At 38.2% G+C, this 18,596-nt stretch overlaps 1 protein-coding gene across 1 annotated transcript; it reads left to right on the top strand.

Moving 5' to 3' along the window:
• Positions 1 to 1,005: 1,005 nt before the first annotated feature.
• Positions 1,006 to 1,743, top strand: LOC131599375 (uncharacterized). The gene is made up of 4 exons (XM_058871755.1): positions 1,006 to 1,111; positions 1,211 to 1,292; positions 1,385 to 1,480; positions 1,566 to 1,743. The coding sequence occupies exons 1-4, from the start codon at positions 1,092 to 1,094 to the stop codon at positions 1,668 to 1,670; spliced, it is 303 nt and encodes a 100-aa protein (XP_058727738.1). The 5' UTR covers positions 1,006 to 1,091; the 3' UTR covers positions 1,671 to 1,743.
• Positions 1,744 to 18,596: the final 16,853 nt, after the last annotated feature.

Here is an 18,596-nt window from a genome sequence, read left to right as displayed (position 1 = left end):
TACCTGACATGGTCTCAGAGACGACATTGCTGCGAGATGCAATAGGATCGTTTGTTGCATGGCCCTCGGAGCTCATTACCATTAGTGATGAGGTAAATTGAAAACGATTATGAATCATTTAGTTTTCGAATGTCAATTCTAAACCGTTTATTAATTATGTTTTACATTTTATTTTTAGACTGCTCCTATAAAACCCGCAATTAAGGGTAAAGGGATTTTACAGGAGGAGGAGTCTGTTGCATCGCTAAAAGAGGTACATTTAAAGTGTTAATATATAATCTGAATCAAAATATGCATGATTTTATATTTTACCTAACTTATATGATTTTTAGGCATCCGCTCGGGAGTCACAACAAGTGACGCAGCAGGTTCGTAGCGTACCACCCAGTGGTCCTCCGAAGCAAGCGGCAAGAAAAGGCGGTGCTTTTGTGCCTCGATACCGGGCGACACTCGCAACAATGGTTGATATGTCCGATATGAAGGATGGTGCTTTACGGGAAATCGATATGGATGAAAGTGTCTTCGGTATTGAGTTCAAGTCACATATTACAATTGACGACTTGCAAGAGATTTTTGACCAGGATCAACTAGGCGTCAGTAATATGCAATCATACATCCGGTAATATTCACTCATCCGATATATTATTTAATTAGTCCCACAATATAATTTATTTACACTTTTCAATAAAAAGAATCTAATGTTTATTATGTTTTTATTTAAGGTTGTTGTATGACAGAGTGTTGCGCGGGACTGCATTGTCTAACAGATTCCGGTTCGTGTCTTCCGCCCATTGCAGCGGAATGGAAATTGTTTCGGATCCGGAATCTGTTAGACAGTGCTTAGTCGATAGATTCATGTCCACCGGCAATACAGAATGTCTGCATCTTTGGGCGTATAATACCCGACCAGTAGGGTTAGTTTCTCATTCTTTATTCATCTAATCTCTGTTTCTTTAGTGTATAGCAATATTTTCATATAACCTATTGTTTTAATTTATAGAGCACACTGGTTGCTGCTTGCTATCAACCCGATAAGGGAAGTCGTGTATTATCTGAATTCGGTAAAGGGTGAATGGACCAATTATCCGGCCATGAAGGAAATCGTTGATTTGTAAGTGGGATCGTTCTAAATATATATTCGTGTATATTTATATATTTACTTATTTGTGGGATTGATCTAAACATATGCTTTTATATATTTGTTAATTAGATCAATACAAGTATTCCGTAGTCAACGGGACGCACAGGTATCCCGGACTAAATCAAACAACATCACCTGGATCGAAGTGCAGGTACATTACTTTTCACAAATTTGCTTATAATATTTATGCTACTTGGTAAAACAAGACAACTTATATAGAATCTTATTTGTTTTTCTATGTAGTGTCCGATACAGCGTAACAGTTCAGACTGCGGATACTTTGTATTGAGGTTTATGAAAGAAATCATTCAGGCGAATCAATTAGAGATTCCTCCCACGGTATAAAGTTATAACTTAAGATAATTTCATATAATTTATTACATTTACCTAAATATATTATTCATATTATGTTTTTGTTTTATAGTACCTTGACGAATTCCGTGCTGCTGGGTACTCGAAGCTAAAGTTAGAAGAAATCAAAGAGGAATTGTGTCAATTTTATATTAAGCAATTTTTCATGCAGATTTGAACTATAATATTGTTGATTTTGTAATGATGTATATATATAATTTTGTAATGATGTATATATATAATTTTGGATATTATAATGGTATATATTAGTATATATATTGTCTTACTGATGGCTGAAATAATATAGTCGAAAATATATTACAGGTCGAAAATATATTACAGGTCGAAAATATTACAGGTCGAAAACATTACAGGTCGACTGGGAGGATTAAATTATAGGCTGCACATAAAAATACCTCATTTAGCAACTACAGCGCTTCTAAAAAGCTCTCTTAAAGGTCCACATACTAGAGCGCTTCTTAGTAAAAGCGCTGGCAAAGACCAGTAAAAAAGCAAAAAAAACTAAAAAATTACGCAGCATACAAAAGCGCTTTGGGAAAAGCGCTCTGGTAGGCCCCCCTATGAGAGCGCTTTGTCTGGAAAAAGCGCTCTCATAGGGGGGCCTACCAGAGCGCTTTTCCAAAAGCGCTTTTGTATGCTGCGTAATTTTTTAATTTTTTTTGCTTTTTTACTGGTCTTTGCCAGCGCTTTTACTAAGAAGCGCTCTTAAAGGGGGGTCTACCAGAGCGCTTTTTCCAGGAAAGCGCTCTTATAGGGGGTCCTACCAGAGCGCTTTTTCCAGGAAAGCGCTCTTAAAGGGGGGGTCTACCAGAGCGCTTTTAAAAGCGCTTTCGTAGCCTACGCCAGCGCTGGCTTTGGCAGCGCTTTAAAGCGCTGTTAAAGGCCAAAAAAAGCGCTGTGAAAGCCCTTCCGTGTTGTAGTGTGTCCAGAGCATACAACAAAAAGGTGAAAGGTAAAACATTTATTAATAATGACCTAGTTTGGAAAGTTATTTTACCTATAGATCGAAAGAATCAGGCACTTGGTAAATGGTCCCCACACTGGGAAGGACCCTTTCGAATCTTAAAGGTATTTTCGAACAATGCTTACGAAATTGAAGAGTTGGCAGAAGATCGTAGGATCTTGAGAGTAAATGGGAAATATTTGAAGAGATATAAACCAAGCATGTACGAAGTAAAGATTGCAAAAACGTAGACATTCAGGGTACTACGAAAGCCAAAATGGTCAGGCATGTGTCAAAACATATGCGTTGCATTGATCAAAATGGCTTTACAATCAGAATGGGTTGATAAATTAAAGGAAAAGAGTCAAAGAAAACACCAAAATATTTTTTCAAACACAGAAGTACATGCATTACAAAAAAGGATCCAAAGAACATGATCTAGAAACTTCAGAGATTACAAAAAGAAAGCATAAAAACCTAAGGCAAACACTTGCTAATTAATCCTTTGGCATAAACCCTCCAAGGACAGCATAGGCAAGCTTTCGGCTTCGAACATGTCTATGGATCCAGAATTGTGCATCTTCCTCACTACACCTTTCTTAAGGAAAATGTAAGAGAGGAGTCTCCCATAAGGAAGACAGGTCACAGCCCCTTGACGTGTGACACCGGTGGAAACAGCCTTAACAAGTCCTTTGAAAATCATCAAAGGAAAGTTAATCTTCTTCCCTCGAAGACCACAGAGAATAAACTCCAAATCTTCAACCATGATGCTGTTTTCATCAAGCCTCCGAGGATGGAAGTTACCCACAAGCAGTTGATGCCAGATCCTGATAACCTTGGCACTGAAGGGGTCGTTGTCCATGAGAGTCCTCAACATGAGATTAGTAGTCAAGTTGAAGCTGTTATCATCAAAAGTTTCCCCAGAATTATTGCATCTCATTAGGTTGGCAATGGTGGTGGGAGTGATGCTGATATGAGCATGTCGAACCTCAGAAACAATGGTGGTCCTACCTTCAGGATCTATGCGTAGAGACGCAAACATCCAGAAATCTGCCAACATGTTGGGGTAGACAGGACCCTCCAGGATGTCTCCAAAGTAGAAGTCCAGTTCTTGGTTGACAAAGAGGTTTTCGAGGATGATGAAGTTGTTATCAAGTTCATCTTCAGAAAGCTTGAATTCTTTCTTGATAAGAGCTTTTATGTTGTTGAAAGAAAGAGGTGCAGCCATTTCAGAAAAAGGGTTTGGAGAAAGAAGTTGGTTTTTCTTTTCTGTTGTTAGTATGTGAGAAAGCACAGGAATGAAGAAGTGAAAGTAATATTAGACCCTTTATATAGACCTGGGATACTGAAGGTCGGTTTAAATGTTGATGATTGATTAGACTGCATTTGGTTTTCCAAAAAGGGAGTTAAGGCTTCCGCCGTTTCTCGCCCTTGGAAGTTGAGAAGTAATCATGAAACTGATGCACGCACGTCTCAAATAGACGTTTTGAAGAGAGTGACGTCACTGTTTAATAATGATTATGGCTAGAGAAGTGGAAACGTCAAGTCTAAAGGCAAGGATGCTGCGAAGGATAGTTAGGGTCTACATGTTGCATTAAATAAAATCACTATGGAAAATATGAAGATATATTCTGGCAGAACTTGAAAGATTTGCTAAAAGATAGTGCTTGCGAATATCAGAAACATAGACGGAATGAAAATAGAAGTCAAGCATACAGATAGATGTTTCTACAAAAGGTTCGATTACAAAACGAAAATACAACAAAACACAGGATTGGAAACAGCTAGTTAAAATCCTCAGGGAGGCTATTTTTGATCTTCAAATATTGAGTTTCCCACGAAGACATACGAAGCTCAAGTAACGCCCGGTGTTTCTTCAATCTTTCAATCTCTGGCACTAATTTCTGCGCAGTTTCGAAATGTTTAATCCCCGATTGCACCACTTCGAGCAAATCCTGTTGGTTGGCTTTTTATATGGCTGCCTGACAATGTTCAGCTTCCTTTATCTTTTCTTCGAGGGCCTTTATCTCTTACTTCCAGGAGTTGATGTTCTTCTCGTAATCATCAATAGCCTTCTGATTTTCTGAATGTTTAAGCTTGAGGGCCTCACCTTGTTTCGTTGCATCCACAGCAGAATTCCATGAAGAGTCATGAGAGGCCATTTTCTCAGATAGTTCCTTTTCGATATTTTGCCTTCGAAGAATGTTGGCCTCGAGCTGTTCAACTAGAGAACCTAGCAAAACAATTATCTCTGAGACTTCTGTTGAGACTTGAAACAAATCCACTTTCTTTAAGAGTTGATTTAAGTTGTGACTCTTAATAGGTTCCCGGCTAAGAATATCCACGAGATTGACCCCAAAGAACTTTTCTTTTATCTGTCGAAGGAGGTTGGGAATGTCTTCCTTGTCACCAGATTCTATAACGACAGCTGGAGAGACATCAAGTTCTGAAGGCGAAGAAGTATTCACATTCATAATAGCCTTTAGAAAACTAAGAGGATCAGTTTGCTTAAGCTGTTCCAGTTCCAAAGGAGTAGGCTTCGCAGGGGCAGGCTTCGAAGTTGTCCCAGGAGTGGTTTCTGTGTCTAGGGCTGAAGTTTCTTGAGGAGTGTGTTTTCCTGGTTTAGAAGTTTCCTCCATAGCATCTTGTTCCGATGCAGTGTCTTCGTTGTCATGTGGTTGTGGATTCACATTGTCGCTGCCTGAGAATGGATGATCTTCTTCCAAATTTTTGTCTTGATGAGTAGGTGGGGATTCGTCAGTAGATTGGCTTTCTTCGACTGGTTCATTAGGCAATATGGTGGTGAGTGGCCTAGCATCTTCGAAGACTGGTGAGAGAACATGAGTTTTGTTTTGAGAGATATCTGTGTTAAACAAACCAGAATTAGTCGTAAGAATAAGGCTTTGAGGAGTTTATCGACGGAAGTGAAAGAGTTACGATTACCGTGAAGTTTATCAACATTAATAGTGAAGTCATGAACCTTAAGACCTGAAGTGGCAGTGCCAGCATCATCCTGCAATAGACAAGGTAAGATGTCGGTTTAATCATTTAGTTAAAATTACAAGATAGTATGTGGGTTGAACCTAAATACCTTGGTTGGGATATTGTCTGGACTTGAATTATGGCTTTCGACAATGAAAGCATTACTGGCGGTTTTTGGAGGAGATTCTTCAGAAGATGCCTTGTCGCTAGGAGAAGCAACTTTGGAGGAACTTACCCCTTTCTCTTTTCCTGAAGGGGTAACAGCTTTTTGTCTTTTTCTATGTCCTTGTCTGGTATGAGGAGGAGATTTATCGTCATCATCTGAGACAACTGTTGAAGAGACTTTCCGTTTCGAACCTGTTGGGGGTTTCGAGCTCTGGAGAATATATATATTAAGCAAAATGAGTACTGCTCACAAATTATACAAGATTAAGAATATAAAGTGGGTATGTACCGTGGGCTTCTTGTCGGTAACAATGGAGTCACTCTCACTTGGTTTGTTGCTTTTAGATGCCCCAGAATCCTTTTGGGTAGGAGCTTCTTTAATATTTCTCCTTCGAGCAACAGCTGTAGTTGAAACTGAAATCAGTATATCAGCAAAAGAAAAGAAAAGTCAGTCGAAAAATTGTCTGAATCCAAACCTTCAGGTATTGGAGTCAAGACACGAACATGTTCAAGATCTATATGAAGATGTCCTTTGAAAGTATCCAAGGTATGCTTAGTCGGAACCACTCGTTCAACACGTTTTTTAGTACTTTCTTGAAGATCTCTTAAAACGTTGCCACACACAAACCAATTTGGAAAAGGGGGGCTCAGAGCCACACCAAAATCCGCACTTGGCAGTGGAGGGAATTTTGGAGGATTAAGTTTGAAAGCCACTTCATAACGTAGTTCTAGTCGAACATACGAGGGCAATTTCAACTTATCCAGTTTGGCGGAAAACTTTTCGCGCAAAGTGACTGCAGCCTCACGAACGGTCCGACTAAGATCATCAGGCCTGTAGATAGTTTCAAAGAATTTTTGAAAAGCTTGGATTTCTTTAATCTGAGTCGAAGTACCTTTTTGAAAATTCTCCTGCACATCAGTAAAAGCTGCAGTTAGTTCTTGAGTAAGACTATCGGCATCAAAGATTTGAGAAGTATAGTAATCCGTCCACCACTGGTGAAAGTCTGGTGTAGAATAAAAAGCAGGTTCGAAAGGGATAGGAGAAAGATTGGTGACACCAACGTATTTGTTGATTTTTGATTCACATTCTTCTTCAGTCAGGTACAAGGTATGGAAACACACATGGTTCCTTTTCTCATATAAACACTTGGGTTTTACTTGAACCAACCCAAACTGTCTCGAAACCAGATTTGGTTGGTAGCACACAAGGACATATTGACCTTTTGATGGTCGAAGGCGATGAGAAAACAACCTTGGGGTCAGAAAGGCCTCCCAAATTTCCATAGATTCAGTTTGTTGATCCTGAGATGTTGATGGGAACCTTCGAGTAAACCATTCAGGACCAATTGTTCTGTGTACGAACGGAGCCATAGAAGGATCGAACTGATTGCGCTGGGCGAACATCATTGAATATGCTAGAAAATGTTCACGAAGCTTCCCAGTTTCTTCTTTTGGAGTTAGGTAAGCCAACCTGGTTCCTTCTATAGTTCGATCCTTAATTTTGTTATCTTCTTCGTTGACATTGCCTCGGAAAGGAAGATGAGTTTCGAACGTAGCATTAAGCCACAGTTGCAGTAGCCAGAAAGGACCAGCAAAAAGCAGAGTGCCAGTTTTGTAGTTTTTGGTAAGGTTCGAGGCTTCGCTAAGATTTTCATAAAGAGATCCTAAAAGTAACTAGCTTAGGTTGAGCTTTTTTCCAGCATGTAGCTGATTAGCCATGCAAAGGTATCTCTTTGCGACCTGTATGGATCTTGTGCAGAAGGCACATTGTGAGAGCCATAATGCCAAGAAAGCAATATGTTCTTCATCAGAAACTTCTTCTTGCGTTTTGTCATGGTGCTTCTGGATGAATGCAGTGTAAGTAACTGCTGATTCATTAAAACCAATAGTATCATTATCCATCTCATTGGGATCTGTCATACCCCAAAATTTGCCCACATTATTTCTCCTATTCAAGTTTCAAATCCATATGCAAAACTCCTAGACAAATTCTCCTATACAAAGACTCTGAACTAGGGTTTGATAAATTTAAAAGGAAATCACTTAATCAATGGCTCCAAGGCATCTCATATGGCTCAACATATCCCACTTTACCTCCATGACAAGTATCAAGGCCTATCTCAAAGTTTTGGTCATTCAAAAGCTCAGAAGGTCAACAGTCGACTATTTAACCTAAAAAGTCAACTGTGGTCAAAGTAAAGTCAAAACTCCTGATTTTTCGCCAAGATCCTCATATTGAATTATCATTCACCATTTGATCAATAATTGATCATGGTTCATCAAGGAAAGATCAGAAATCAACAAATCAAAAAGTTTCTAAATTAGGGTTTTTACCTAAAAGTCAACCGAACTTTGACCAGCCATAACTTCCACATTGAACATCAGAAATTTCCCATCCAAAGCTTAATTTGAAGGAAGTTTAATTCTCTACAATTTTGTCTCTCACACGCCAAGTCTAAGAATGCACCATTTGAGAGATATGAGCCAATACATTACAGGTCCTTCTAAAAGATCGCAAAAAGTCATTTTTTTCTCAAAGCTCATAACTTGGACATGGTAGACTCAATTGAGATGGAACCAAAAGGAGCCTTTATAGGACTCTTTGAGATTTCTAAAAAGTCCAAGAACACTTTCATATGATCAATATTGAAGGAGATATGAGGTTCTAAAGTTGGTCAAATTTCAAGAAGTGCATGAAACCATAATTGAACAATTTTGTGTTTTTTAGCTAATGGGCTTAGGTTTTGGACTTCAAACATATATATGACCCAAATAAGAACCTATACAACCATTCTTATATTTTTGGCTTTTTATTTTTATTTATTTGAATATTATTCATTTAAATGCAAAATAAATTAAGTAAAATACCAAAAATGATGAAATAAATTATGGGGCTTTGTTTTGGATCATATGAAGGCCCAAGATTCACCTAGGAGACTAGCAAATTTCGTTGGTGCATGGTTTGGATTTATATATTTATTTATTTTTTAATTTTATGCAAATTAAATCAAGAAAAATAGAATAAATATCAAGGTGATGCATGATTTGATTCCTTCAATCAAATAATAATCTTGGGGCAGAAGAAAATCAAATATATTGATTGGAAAGAGATTGAACCAAATATAGTATGATTTTGTGCAAAATTCAATCAAACTTATTCTCAATATTTTCTCCAATCAAAGATGTGATTTTTTTCCAAACTTTCAACCCTAATCTCTCATGATATATATATCCTACAAGTGCAGCCACAAGAGGACGAAAAAACACGGGTTGGCAGCCTCCATAATACTCACAAACTTCCAATTTTTTTTCAAAGAGCTAGGGCACGAGAGAGTTCAAGTTACAGCCACTTTCCAACAAATTCAATCGGTGCAATCTCTTCCTGGGATATTAAGTATTCAGTAATGATCGTTGGTGCATTCTAAAACATCCAGAATAAACACGCTATGAACATTCTTATTATACATGTTAAATTTCTCTTGTCTCCATTATTGTTTTGTTTTATCATGAACTAACGATTCTAACAAGTTTCTGATCTCAATTAGAGAAGGTTCAACGTGTTATATTGGAGCTTCAGGTCCTAAAACGTGATCCACCATTAATGAGGGTTCAAAGTTGCAAAGCTTCGAATCCTATGTTCCATGGCGTTTCAAACCAAACGGAGGCCATATCCATAATCAGGGAGTGATTTTGAATCGATCTTGGCCTTTATTTTTATTTTACTTGAGCATTTTCATGAGTTCCTTGCTTGCATTTTTTTTCCTACGAAAGTATTGCAATTCCGCAGGTAAATTCGTATCTGTTTTTGCAGGAAAATCCGCAGGTGCGGATGTTGAAGATGATGAATAGTCCCCTGGGACCATTTGACCGTGCGTGCGCGTTTGTGATTGGCTGTTCCACAAATTCTTTCTCTCTCCCCACGCATGGCAGTATTCTATTCGCTGGTCAAAGGTTCAGCCACCCATCTCGTTTTCCATTGGTTCACATATGACGCGTGGGGCCCGGTTGTCCATTTGTTTTGATTCACGAATCAGATAAGATTCATCCTTTTTTATTTAATTCGATTTATATATTAAACATCAATAACGCATAGCACAACTGGCAGTGTGAGAAAGCGTGTGACATCCATGACCTGGGCTCGATCCCCAGGTTTTTTACAATTTTAATTTTACAAATTGATTTGCTTACAGATCCTGTGCACGTATTCAATGGAAGCTTATGGTGCGCCCTTCTATCATTACCACTTGATCGATACAAATTCAGATCTAACGCCCTGGATCCGCAACTCTACCATGCACCCTCAATGATCAGCTACACCTAATCAGAGCTAAGCCTTTTTATTTTATTTTTATTTCTTTTAGTTTTGATTTCATAAATCCTTTATTTGCATTTAATTTATTTTCTTCTTAATGATTTATTTGTTATAGAAATAAAATACAATATGTGTTTATTAGATAAAAATTATTTTTTGAATAAATATTCATTGTTAATCGAAAACTCGATTTTTTCTCATAATTTTATAAATAATCGTTTTTAATCATAAAAATTATTATTTTTCACATATGCTTTTTAAATCGATTTGTTTAATTAGGATTAATCCAATAATTAAAATCGTGATAAATAAGTTCATTCATACACTAATCCTTTTTCTTTTCATTCTTGATTTTCAGGTCATCGAGGATTTTTCCACGATTCAAGTTTATTTAAATATTTTAATGTAATAATTAATTAGGTTTTTTATTCCCGTCTTTTACTTTCCGCATACCCCTTACAGGTGTTTATTGTAAATCCCCCATCCCTAAACTTGTAATAGCGTAGGTTTTATTTTCCGCACTTTAATTTATGCATGATATTAATTGCGTGGTTAGTAAAATAGGGAGTGGCAAGATCAATTGAACATAGCTCACCTAATTCAAGATAACATAACTGAATTCAACTCACGTGATTGCTACACACACCCACCTCTAGGGTAACTCCTCTTACTGTTGCCTTTCGATCAGAATAGTCAAGTCCCTTCGAGCGTAGGGACTCCTTAGCCTGTTGCCTTCGATAAAATCATCATAGTCCCTCGGAATAAAAGATCACAGTCCCTTCGAGTTGCCTACGATAAATATGATCTCATCCCTCGATGTTGCCTCGATAAATGATGATCGTCCCTTCGAATGCTAAGGATTCTTTACATGTTGCCTAAATGACTATTGTATCCTTCCCTTAGACTACCTGCCCTCTTTATGGCAAGGGACAGTCTTATGGTGAACGATTTCTCGATGACCCTTCACATCCAATTGAAAGACTTCCTGCCTTCTTATGGTATGGATAGACCCTTTCGCCCGAAAGACTTAAAGAACAAGAAAGACAAACTTAGGGTAGGTAGTTCTTAAATGCTTGCTCACATTCAATTCAAAATTCAAAATACTTTTCACACCTCCTATTTCAAAACAATTTCAAAACAAGGCTACGATTATTTACAAGCTAAAGTCCTTAACGAAATCTTTTTACTATTCACACACGACACTTTTCAAACAAACAAGTGAGCTAAGCAATTAAGAGCCCATGGATAACCATGGATGCAAAGGGTGCCTCATACCTTCCCTTTGTATAACCTACCCCCGAACTCAAAATCTTTCAAAGGTCTTTCCTGTTATTTTTGCCTTTCCAATTGGATAAAATAAAAGTCGGTGGCGACTCTTGCTATCCGCACATTTCGATTATAAGTCAGTTCACCGTATTACAGAACTGGCGACTCTGCTGGGGATGCTTTCGATTAAAAGAGGGGTTACCTTAGAGTTTAGTTCACTTTAATAAGTTGTTTGTTTTGATTGCTTTACCTTTCAAGGTTGTTTGGACATTTGAATGGAAGATGAATCCTACACCCGGATTCGAGTGCACCTTAAGATAGGAGCGGCATAGTCATGGAGACCTCCCTTGTGCATGCTTGGGATTGGTCAAAATGAAGTTCGCGCTCGAGTTAGGCCTCCACTGGTTATTGTGTACCTCTTTTGCATGAGAGAGGTTTACGCATGTATCTTTGGGTGCGTCGGAGCTCAAGGACCTTTAGTCATCTTTAACCCATCTTGACTTTTAGGAACGTAGTGGGAGGGCTATTCTTGGTGCATGCCAAGTTATGGTCGCGACCCGATACTACAGCTCAGATAGGTTTCTTCCTAAAGTATCATTGCGTGGTATGCATGTACCATGTTCGAGGGTGCTTTAGAAGGAGCTGACAATTTTTGAGTAACTTGGTAGAACCCGTTGCTGATATCATCCTTATCCTTAGAAGTACCTTTGGGGAAGGGTAGTTACCTGGTCATACTTCATACAAGCCTTTAAACTTAAGGACTCTTGTGTGACTTGTTTGTTATCTAACCTTTCTATTTCCTTGCAGGATTTGCTTGTAGGACATCTCGTCCTCATTACCCTATGCTTTAACTTTTTATTTCCTTGCAGGATTTGCCTGTAGGCCATCTCATCCTTATGACCTTATGATTTACTTAATGCATTGCATCTGCATGACATCATAACATCATAACATCACATGTAAACTAACCCTTTCAAGGATCTTAGGGATTTAGGGCACACAATCTCAGGTGCTCTTATCAAGGACGGAATTCCTATCTAGGGGCAAGAGGATTTACTTTCCTCTGGCCATTTGTCTTCCAAATCAAAGACACTGTACCTATCAAGGGGCAAAAGGATTTACTTTCCTTTGGTCACAAACCTTCCAATCCAAAGGCTTAGCACCCGCCAAGGGGCAAGAGGATTTATTTTCCTCTAGCCATGAGTCTTCAAATTCAGAAGTATCTCGAATCAGAGGCGATGACCCACTCGATATGGTGAGCTCGATTCTCAAAGGATATTCAAAAACGAAATTCAGAATTCTTCAGACAAAGACGCGACGCCACAAACTAAATTTCCTACAGATCCTTGAAAACATTGCATTTGCATTCATAACATCGCATAGCAGGTATCTCATCCTCTCTTGCTGTTTACTTCAGCACAAATGGATTTCGAGCAATCACTCAAACACCTTCAGGCTCAGAACATCCGATCCCAATCTTTGATTCTGAACTCACCCAAGGGGCAAGAAGAATTGAAGGCACTCCTATTCTTGGGGTACAATTATAATGCGACATGCGCTTATTACTCGAACAATCCTGGTTATGGTGTAAAGGATGGTAGACCGTTGAAGCGTGCGATTAAAGATTTAATCATGACACTCAAATCAGAAAAGACCACGATAATGGAATCACGACAACTGAGTCACGATAATGGAATCACGACAACTGAGTCACGACAACAAAGTCACGACAACTGAGTCACGATAATGGAATCACGACAACTGAGTCACGATAATGAAATCACGACAACTGAGTCACAACAATCAATTCACTCATATGATCCAGACGCTCAGGGCAATCGAGCCAACGAATTATAACACCTACATTCCTGACTATAATCCCAATGCGAGGTGCGCGTACCATTCCAACATTCTTGGACATTACACAAACAATTGCTGGACATTAAAGAATAAGATTCAAGATCTGATCAATGACGGAGAAATCAAATCCAACCCTCCTGAAACCCCTGTGGTGATCACCGCTCCTATGCCTAGTCATGACAAGATTAATTGACGTCTCGACGGACGAACATTTGGATCATTAGATATACTTTCATTTGCAAGTTCTTTCCTGTTTGTTTAAACATTTGACTCATGATAGACATTAGCTGTTTTAATAATCATCATCAGTGCATTGCATATATTTGTCTTGAATAAATTATTTCGCTATCACTCATTTTAAATTATGTCTCTACTTTGCATATGTTTTGTGATATTCAACTCCTGTTAAAGTTGTATGCCTTTCGAGGGAGGATGACGAAAACGATACCGCAACCTCATATAGTATGCTTTTGAACGGACCATGTTGACGATGTACAGGCATTGTTTCAATTCCTAAACAGTGGAGATATAAGGATGTTAATCCCTCGTCAACCCCTTTGAGCCTAAGAAGTAGAAGTTTCTTTCTTGTACCAATTAAAACCCTGGATCATAACCTGGGGCAGGGTAGTTCTCAGTTAATTTGTCTGTGCATTCTATTTTAAGAGAATCATTCACTACACCTTTCAACAAGGGTTTCAATCACAAGCGTTCATCCGCACACATCAAAGAAGTGTTGGAGATGTCAATCAAAAGCCAATGATGGTTCATCAATCATTAAGCAAGGCAGTCAATATCTTTCAAAAAAAAATGATGAAAAAACATACATACAAAGAAAAGCCTGCTAAGCTAAAAATCAAAAGAAGACTTAGGCAAAAATCAAGGCATCCCGCTGACTGTAAGCTCAAAATAGACAGTTCAGGCAAAAGTTAGGGATATCAAAAAGATGAAAAAAGAGAAGTCAATAAATTCTTGAACAACACAATGTTGTGACTACCAAAAGGAAGAAGTGACTGCCATCTCAAAAGTTCTCTTTGCTTGTGAACCATCATCATTATCGAAGGTGCAAATCCAAAAGTCTCTTGGAACCTGAAGGCATAAGTTGAATTAACTGAGCTTAGGATCGAAGATCATCACGAAGAGGGGTGGGTACAATCAAATTTTGAGCCTTTATCCTTTGTTTCTTAAACCGTGAACTAAGCCACGTTACAACCCTTGAAAGTCCTAACTGAAGCATGGTTAGTTCGAAAGCATGCTGTCACCAAAAAGGTATCCCGACTCCTTAAGGTTTACTACAAATGTTAAGTTGATATCCTGTTTTTTACAAACATCATGTTTTTATAAATATCATGATTTTACATCTCCAGTTTTAAGGTTTTTCAAAAAACTCAAGACAGACGTATGCATTGCATCTCATGAATTCATTATTAAACATATTCTGCTACATAATTTCAAAATGTTAGCATCAGAATAAACTTGCACAGGGTATGGCTAGTGACTGAAAGTTATCCCGACAAACAAAATTACTCCAAGAAGCCATGTCTCTTACGTATACAAGGGGCATGCCATGTTTTGTCCAATCAATCTGGGGCAATCAAGTCAAGATTCCGAGAATCTCTCATGGATGCTCGAACAATCAGGGGCATGCATCCAAGTATATCTAAAACTACTCCCCAATCAACGTGAGACATTGTCATGAGCCTATGATTACTGGGGGCATATCGCCCATAGTGAACATCTCATAAAGTCTTCACGAGGCGAATCTTTCCAAAGTTCCTGCTAACTGGGGCAAATCTATGCAAGTCCAATTCAACATCGTGATCAATACTCAGTGGCGTGTCCTGAATCAAGTAGTAAGTTGCTATAATCACTGGGGGCAATGTTCAAGGCATCCATGCTTCTCCCACAATTCCGATTTCACAAGATCATATCCCCACAGAGCAATCCTTCAAGAAGATGTCGTCAAACATACTTGTACCGACAAAGACATAGATCCCCAATAGAGATTACATCTTCAATACTATCATCTCTCCAACACTTTGCTCTTCTCCAAACATGGTTTACTAATATCTCTCATCCTCAGTCATGGTACATCAAGATTCTGATCATCCCCAAGCAGAAATCATAAATCCCCAGCTAAGCATCTTCAAGAAGAGATCAAAACATCAAGCTCTCAATGACATAGAAATGTATCTTCTCAATCAGACGATTCTAGCCACACAAGTCATAAAACATATATCACAAGTCATAAACATACATAAACATATATCATAAGTCATAAACACATTCATACATCACATACATATTCCTCATTTATTTTGAGAAGCATATAACTCACGCATCATGGCATTGCATGAAAAACTAACAATGTTTGACAGGTACATTACAAAGATTCGAATCTTATTCAAAGCAAACGCCTGACGCATGGCATTCCAGACATCTACGGATGCAATTTGGATAAGTCTAACGCACGACTCATCCATCGACCTAACGCACGGTCTTCCAGACATCTGAGGATGCAATCGGGATTAGTCTAACGCACGACTCATTCCTTCAACCTGACGCACGGTTTTCCAGACATCTGAGGATGCAATTGAGAATAGTCTAACGTACGATCTATTCTTCGACCTAACGCACGGCATTCCAGACATCTACGGATGCAATTTGGATAAGTCTAACGCACGACTCATCCATCGACCTAACGCACGGTCTTCCAGACATCTAAGGATGCAATCGGGGTTAGTCTAACGCACGACTCATTCCTTCAACCTGACGCACGGTTTTCCAGACATCTGAGGATGCAATTGAGAGTAGTCTAACGTACGATCTATTCTTCGACCTAACGCACGGTCTTCCAGACATCTACGGATGCAAATTGGGTAGTCTAACGTACGGCTTATCCATCAACCTAACGCACGGTTTTCTAGACATCTGAGGATGCAATCAAGATTAGTCTAACGTACGACTTATCTTCAGCCTAACGCACGGTTTTCCAGACATCTGCGGATGCAAACAGTCTAACATATGACACATTCTAACTCTCAAGCTTATCAAGTCAGATGGCATCTTTAAGCCCATCTCCGACAAAAGTCCCTATTTCAGCTAGGGCAAATTTCTTGGTATTCTAGTGTTCAATCATCTTCCACCTTCAGATACCGACTGGCATACAAACCACTCTACATCTTCAGGTTTAAGATAATTGAACAGGGGCAGCTGTCATACCCCAAAATTTGCCCACATTATTTCTCCTATTCAAGTTTCAAATCCATATGCAAAACTCCTAGACAAATTCTCCTATACAAAGACTCTGAACTAGGGTTTGATAAATTTAAAAGGAAATCACTGAATCAATTGCTCCAAGGCATCTCATATGGCTCAACATATCCCACTTTACCTCCATGACAAGTATCAAGGCCTATCTCAAAGTTTTGGTCATTCAAAAGCTCGGAAGGTCAACAGTCGACTGTTTAACCTAAAAAGTCAACTGTGGTCAAAGTAAAGTCAAAACTCCTGATTTTTCGCCAAGATCCTCATATTGAATTATCATTCACCATTTGATCAATAATTGATCATGGTTCATCAAGGAAAGATCAGAAATCAACAAATCAAAAAGTTTCTAAATTAGGGTTTTTACCTAAAAGTCAACCGAACTTTGACCAGCCATAACTTCCACATTGAACATCAGAAATTTCCCATCCAAATCTTAATTTGAAGGAAATTTAATTCTCTACAATTTTGTCTCTCACACGCCAAGTCTAAAAATGCACCATTTGAGAGATATGAGCCAATACATTACAGGTCCTTCTAAAAGATCGCAAAAAGTCATTTTTTCTCAAAGCTCATAACTTGGACATGGTAGACTCAATTGAGATGGAACCAAAAGGAGCCTTTATAGGACTCTTTGAGCTTTCTAAAAAGTCCAAGAACACTTTCATATGATCAATATTGAAGGAGATATGAGGTTCTAAAGTTGGTCAAATTTCAAGAAGTGCATGAAACCATAATTGAACAATTTTGTGTTTTTGAGCTAATGGGCTTAGGTTTTGGACTTCAAACATATATATGACCCAAATAAGAACCTATACAACCATTCTTATATTTTTGGCTTTTTATTTTTATTTATTTGAATATTATTCATTTAAATGCAAAATAAATTAAGTAAAATACCAAAAATGATGAAATAAATTATGGGGCTTTGTTTTGGATCATATGAAGGCCCAAGATTCACCTAGGAGACTAGCAAATTTCGTTGGTGCATGGTTTGGATTTATATATTTATTTATTTTTTAATTTTATGCAAATTAAATCAAGAAAAATAGAATAAATATCAAGGTGATGCATGATTTGATTCCTTCAATCAAATAATAATCTTGGGGCAGAAGAAAATCAAATATATTGATTGGAAAGAGATTGAACCAAATATAGTATGATTTTGTGCAAAATTCAATCAAACTTATTCTCAATATTTTCTCCAATCAAAGATGTGATTTTTTTCCAAACTTTCAACCCTAATCTCTCATGATATATATATCCTACAAGTGCAGCCACAAGAGGACGAAAAAACACGGGTTGGCAGCCTCCATAATACTCACAAACTTCCAATTTTTTTTCAAAGAGCTAGGGCACGAGAGAGTTCAAGTTACAGCCACTTTCCAACAAATTCAATCGGTGCAATCTCTTCCTGGGATATTAAGTATTCAGTAATGATCGTTGGTGCATTCTAAAACATCCAGAATAAACACGCTATGAACATTCTTATTATACATGTTAAATTTCTCTTGTCTCCGTTATTGTTTTGTTTTATCATGAACTAACGATTCTAACAAGTTTCTGATCTCAATTAGAGAAGGTTCAACGTGTTATATTGGAGCTTCAGGTCCTAAAACGTGATCCACCATTAATGAGGGTTCAAAGTTGCAAAGCTTCAAATCCTATGTTCCATGGCGTTTCAAACCAAACGGAGGCCATATCCATAATCAGGGAGTGATTTTGAATCGATCTTGGCCTTTATTTTTATTTTACTTGAGCATTTTCATGAGTTCCTTGCTTGCATTTTTTTTCCTACGAAAGTATTGCAATTCCGCAGGTAAATTCGTATCTGTTTTTGCAGGAAAATCCGCAGGTGCGGATGTTGAAGATGATGAATAGTCCCCTGGGACCATTTGACCGTGCGTGCGCGTTTGTGATTGGCTGTTCCACAAATTCTTTCTCTCTCCCCACGCATGGCAGTATTCTATTCGCTGGTCAAAGGTTCAACCACCCATCTCATTTTCCATTGGTTCACATATGACGCGTGGGGCCCGGTTGTCCATTTGTTTTGATTCACGAATCAGATAAGCTTCATCCTTTTTTATTTAATTCGATTTATATATTAAACATCAATAACGCATAGCACAACTGGCAGTGTGAGAAAGCGTGTGACATCCATGACCTGGGCTCGATCCCCAGGTTTTTTACAATTTTAATTTTACAAATTGATTTGCTTACAGATCCTGTGCACGTATTCAATGGAAGCTTATGGTGCGCCCTTCTATCATTACCACTTGATCGATACAAAT

The sequence above is a fragment of the Vicia villosa genome, linkage group LG4 (genome assembly GCF_029867415.1).
Source record: "Vicia villosa cultivar HV-30 ecotype Madison, WI linkage group LG4, Vvil1.0, whole genome shotgun sequence".
Classification (NCBI taxonomy): domain Eukaryota; kingdom Viridiplantae; phylum Streptophyta; class Magnoliopsida; order Fabales; family Fabaceae; genus Vicia; species Vicia villosa.
The sequence above is the reverse complement of the archived record's forward strand: the minus strand, read 5'-3'. Positions and strand labels throughout refer to the sequence as shown.

What these genes read in the sequence shown, in the direction of transcription:
- LOC131599375 (XM_058871755.1), top strand. Translation starts at nt 1,092, where the DNA reads ATGAAGGAAATCGTTGATTT. An exon ending in ATGAAGGAAATCGTTGATTT is followed by an intron (nt 1,112 to 1,210) that starts GTAAGTGGGATC and finishes TTTGTTAATTAG; the next exon opens with ATCAATACAAGTATTCCGTA. An exon ending in TCACCTGGATCGAAGTGCAG is followed by an intron (nt 1,293 to 1,384) that starts GTACATTACTTT and finishes TTTTCTATGTAG; the next exon opens with TGTCCGATACAGCGTAACAG.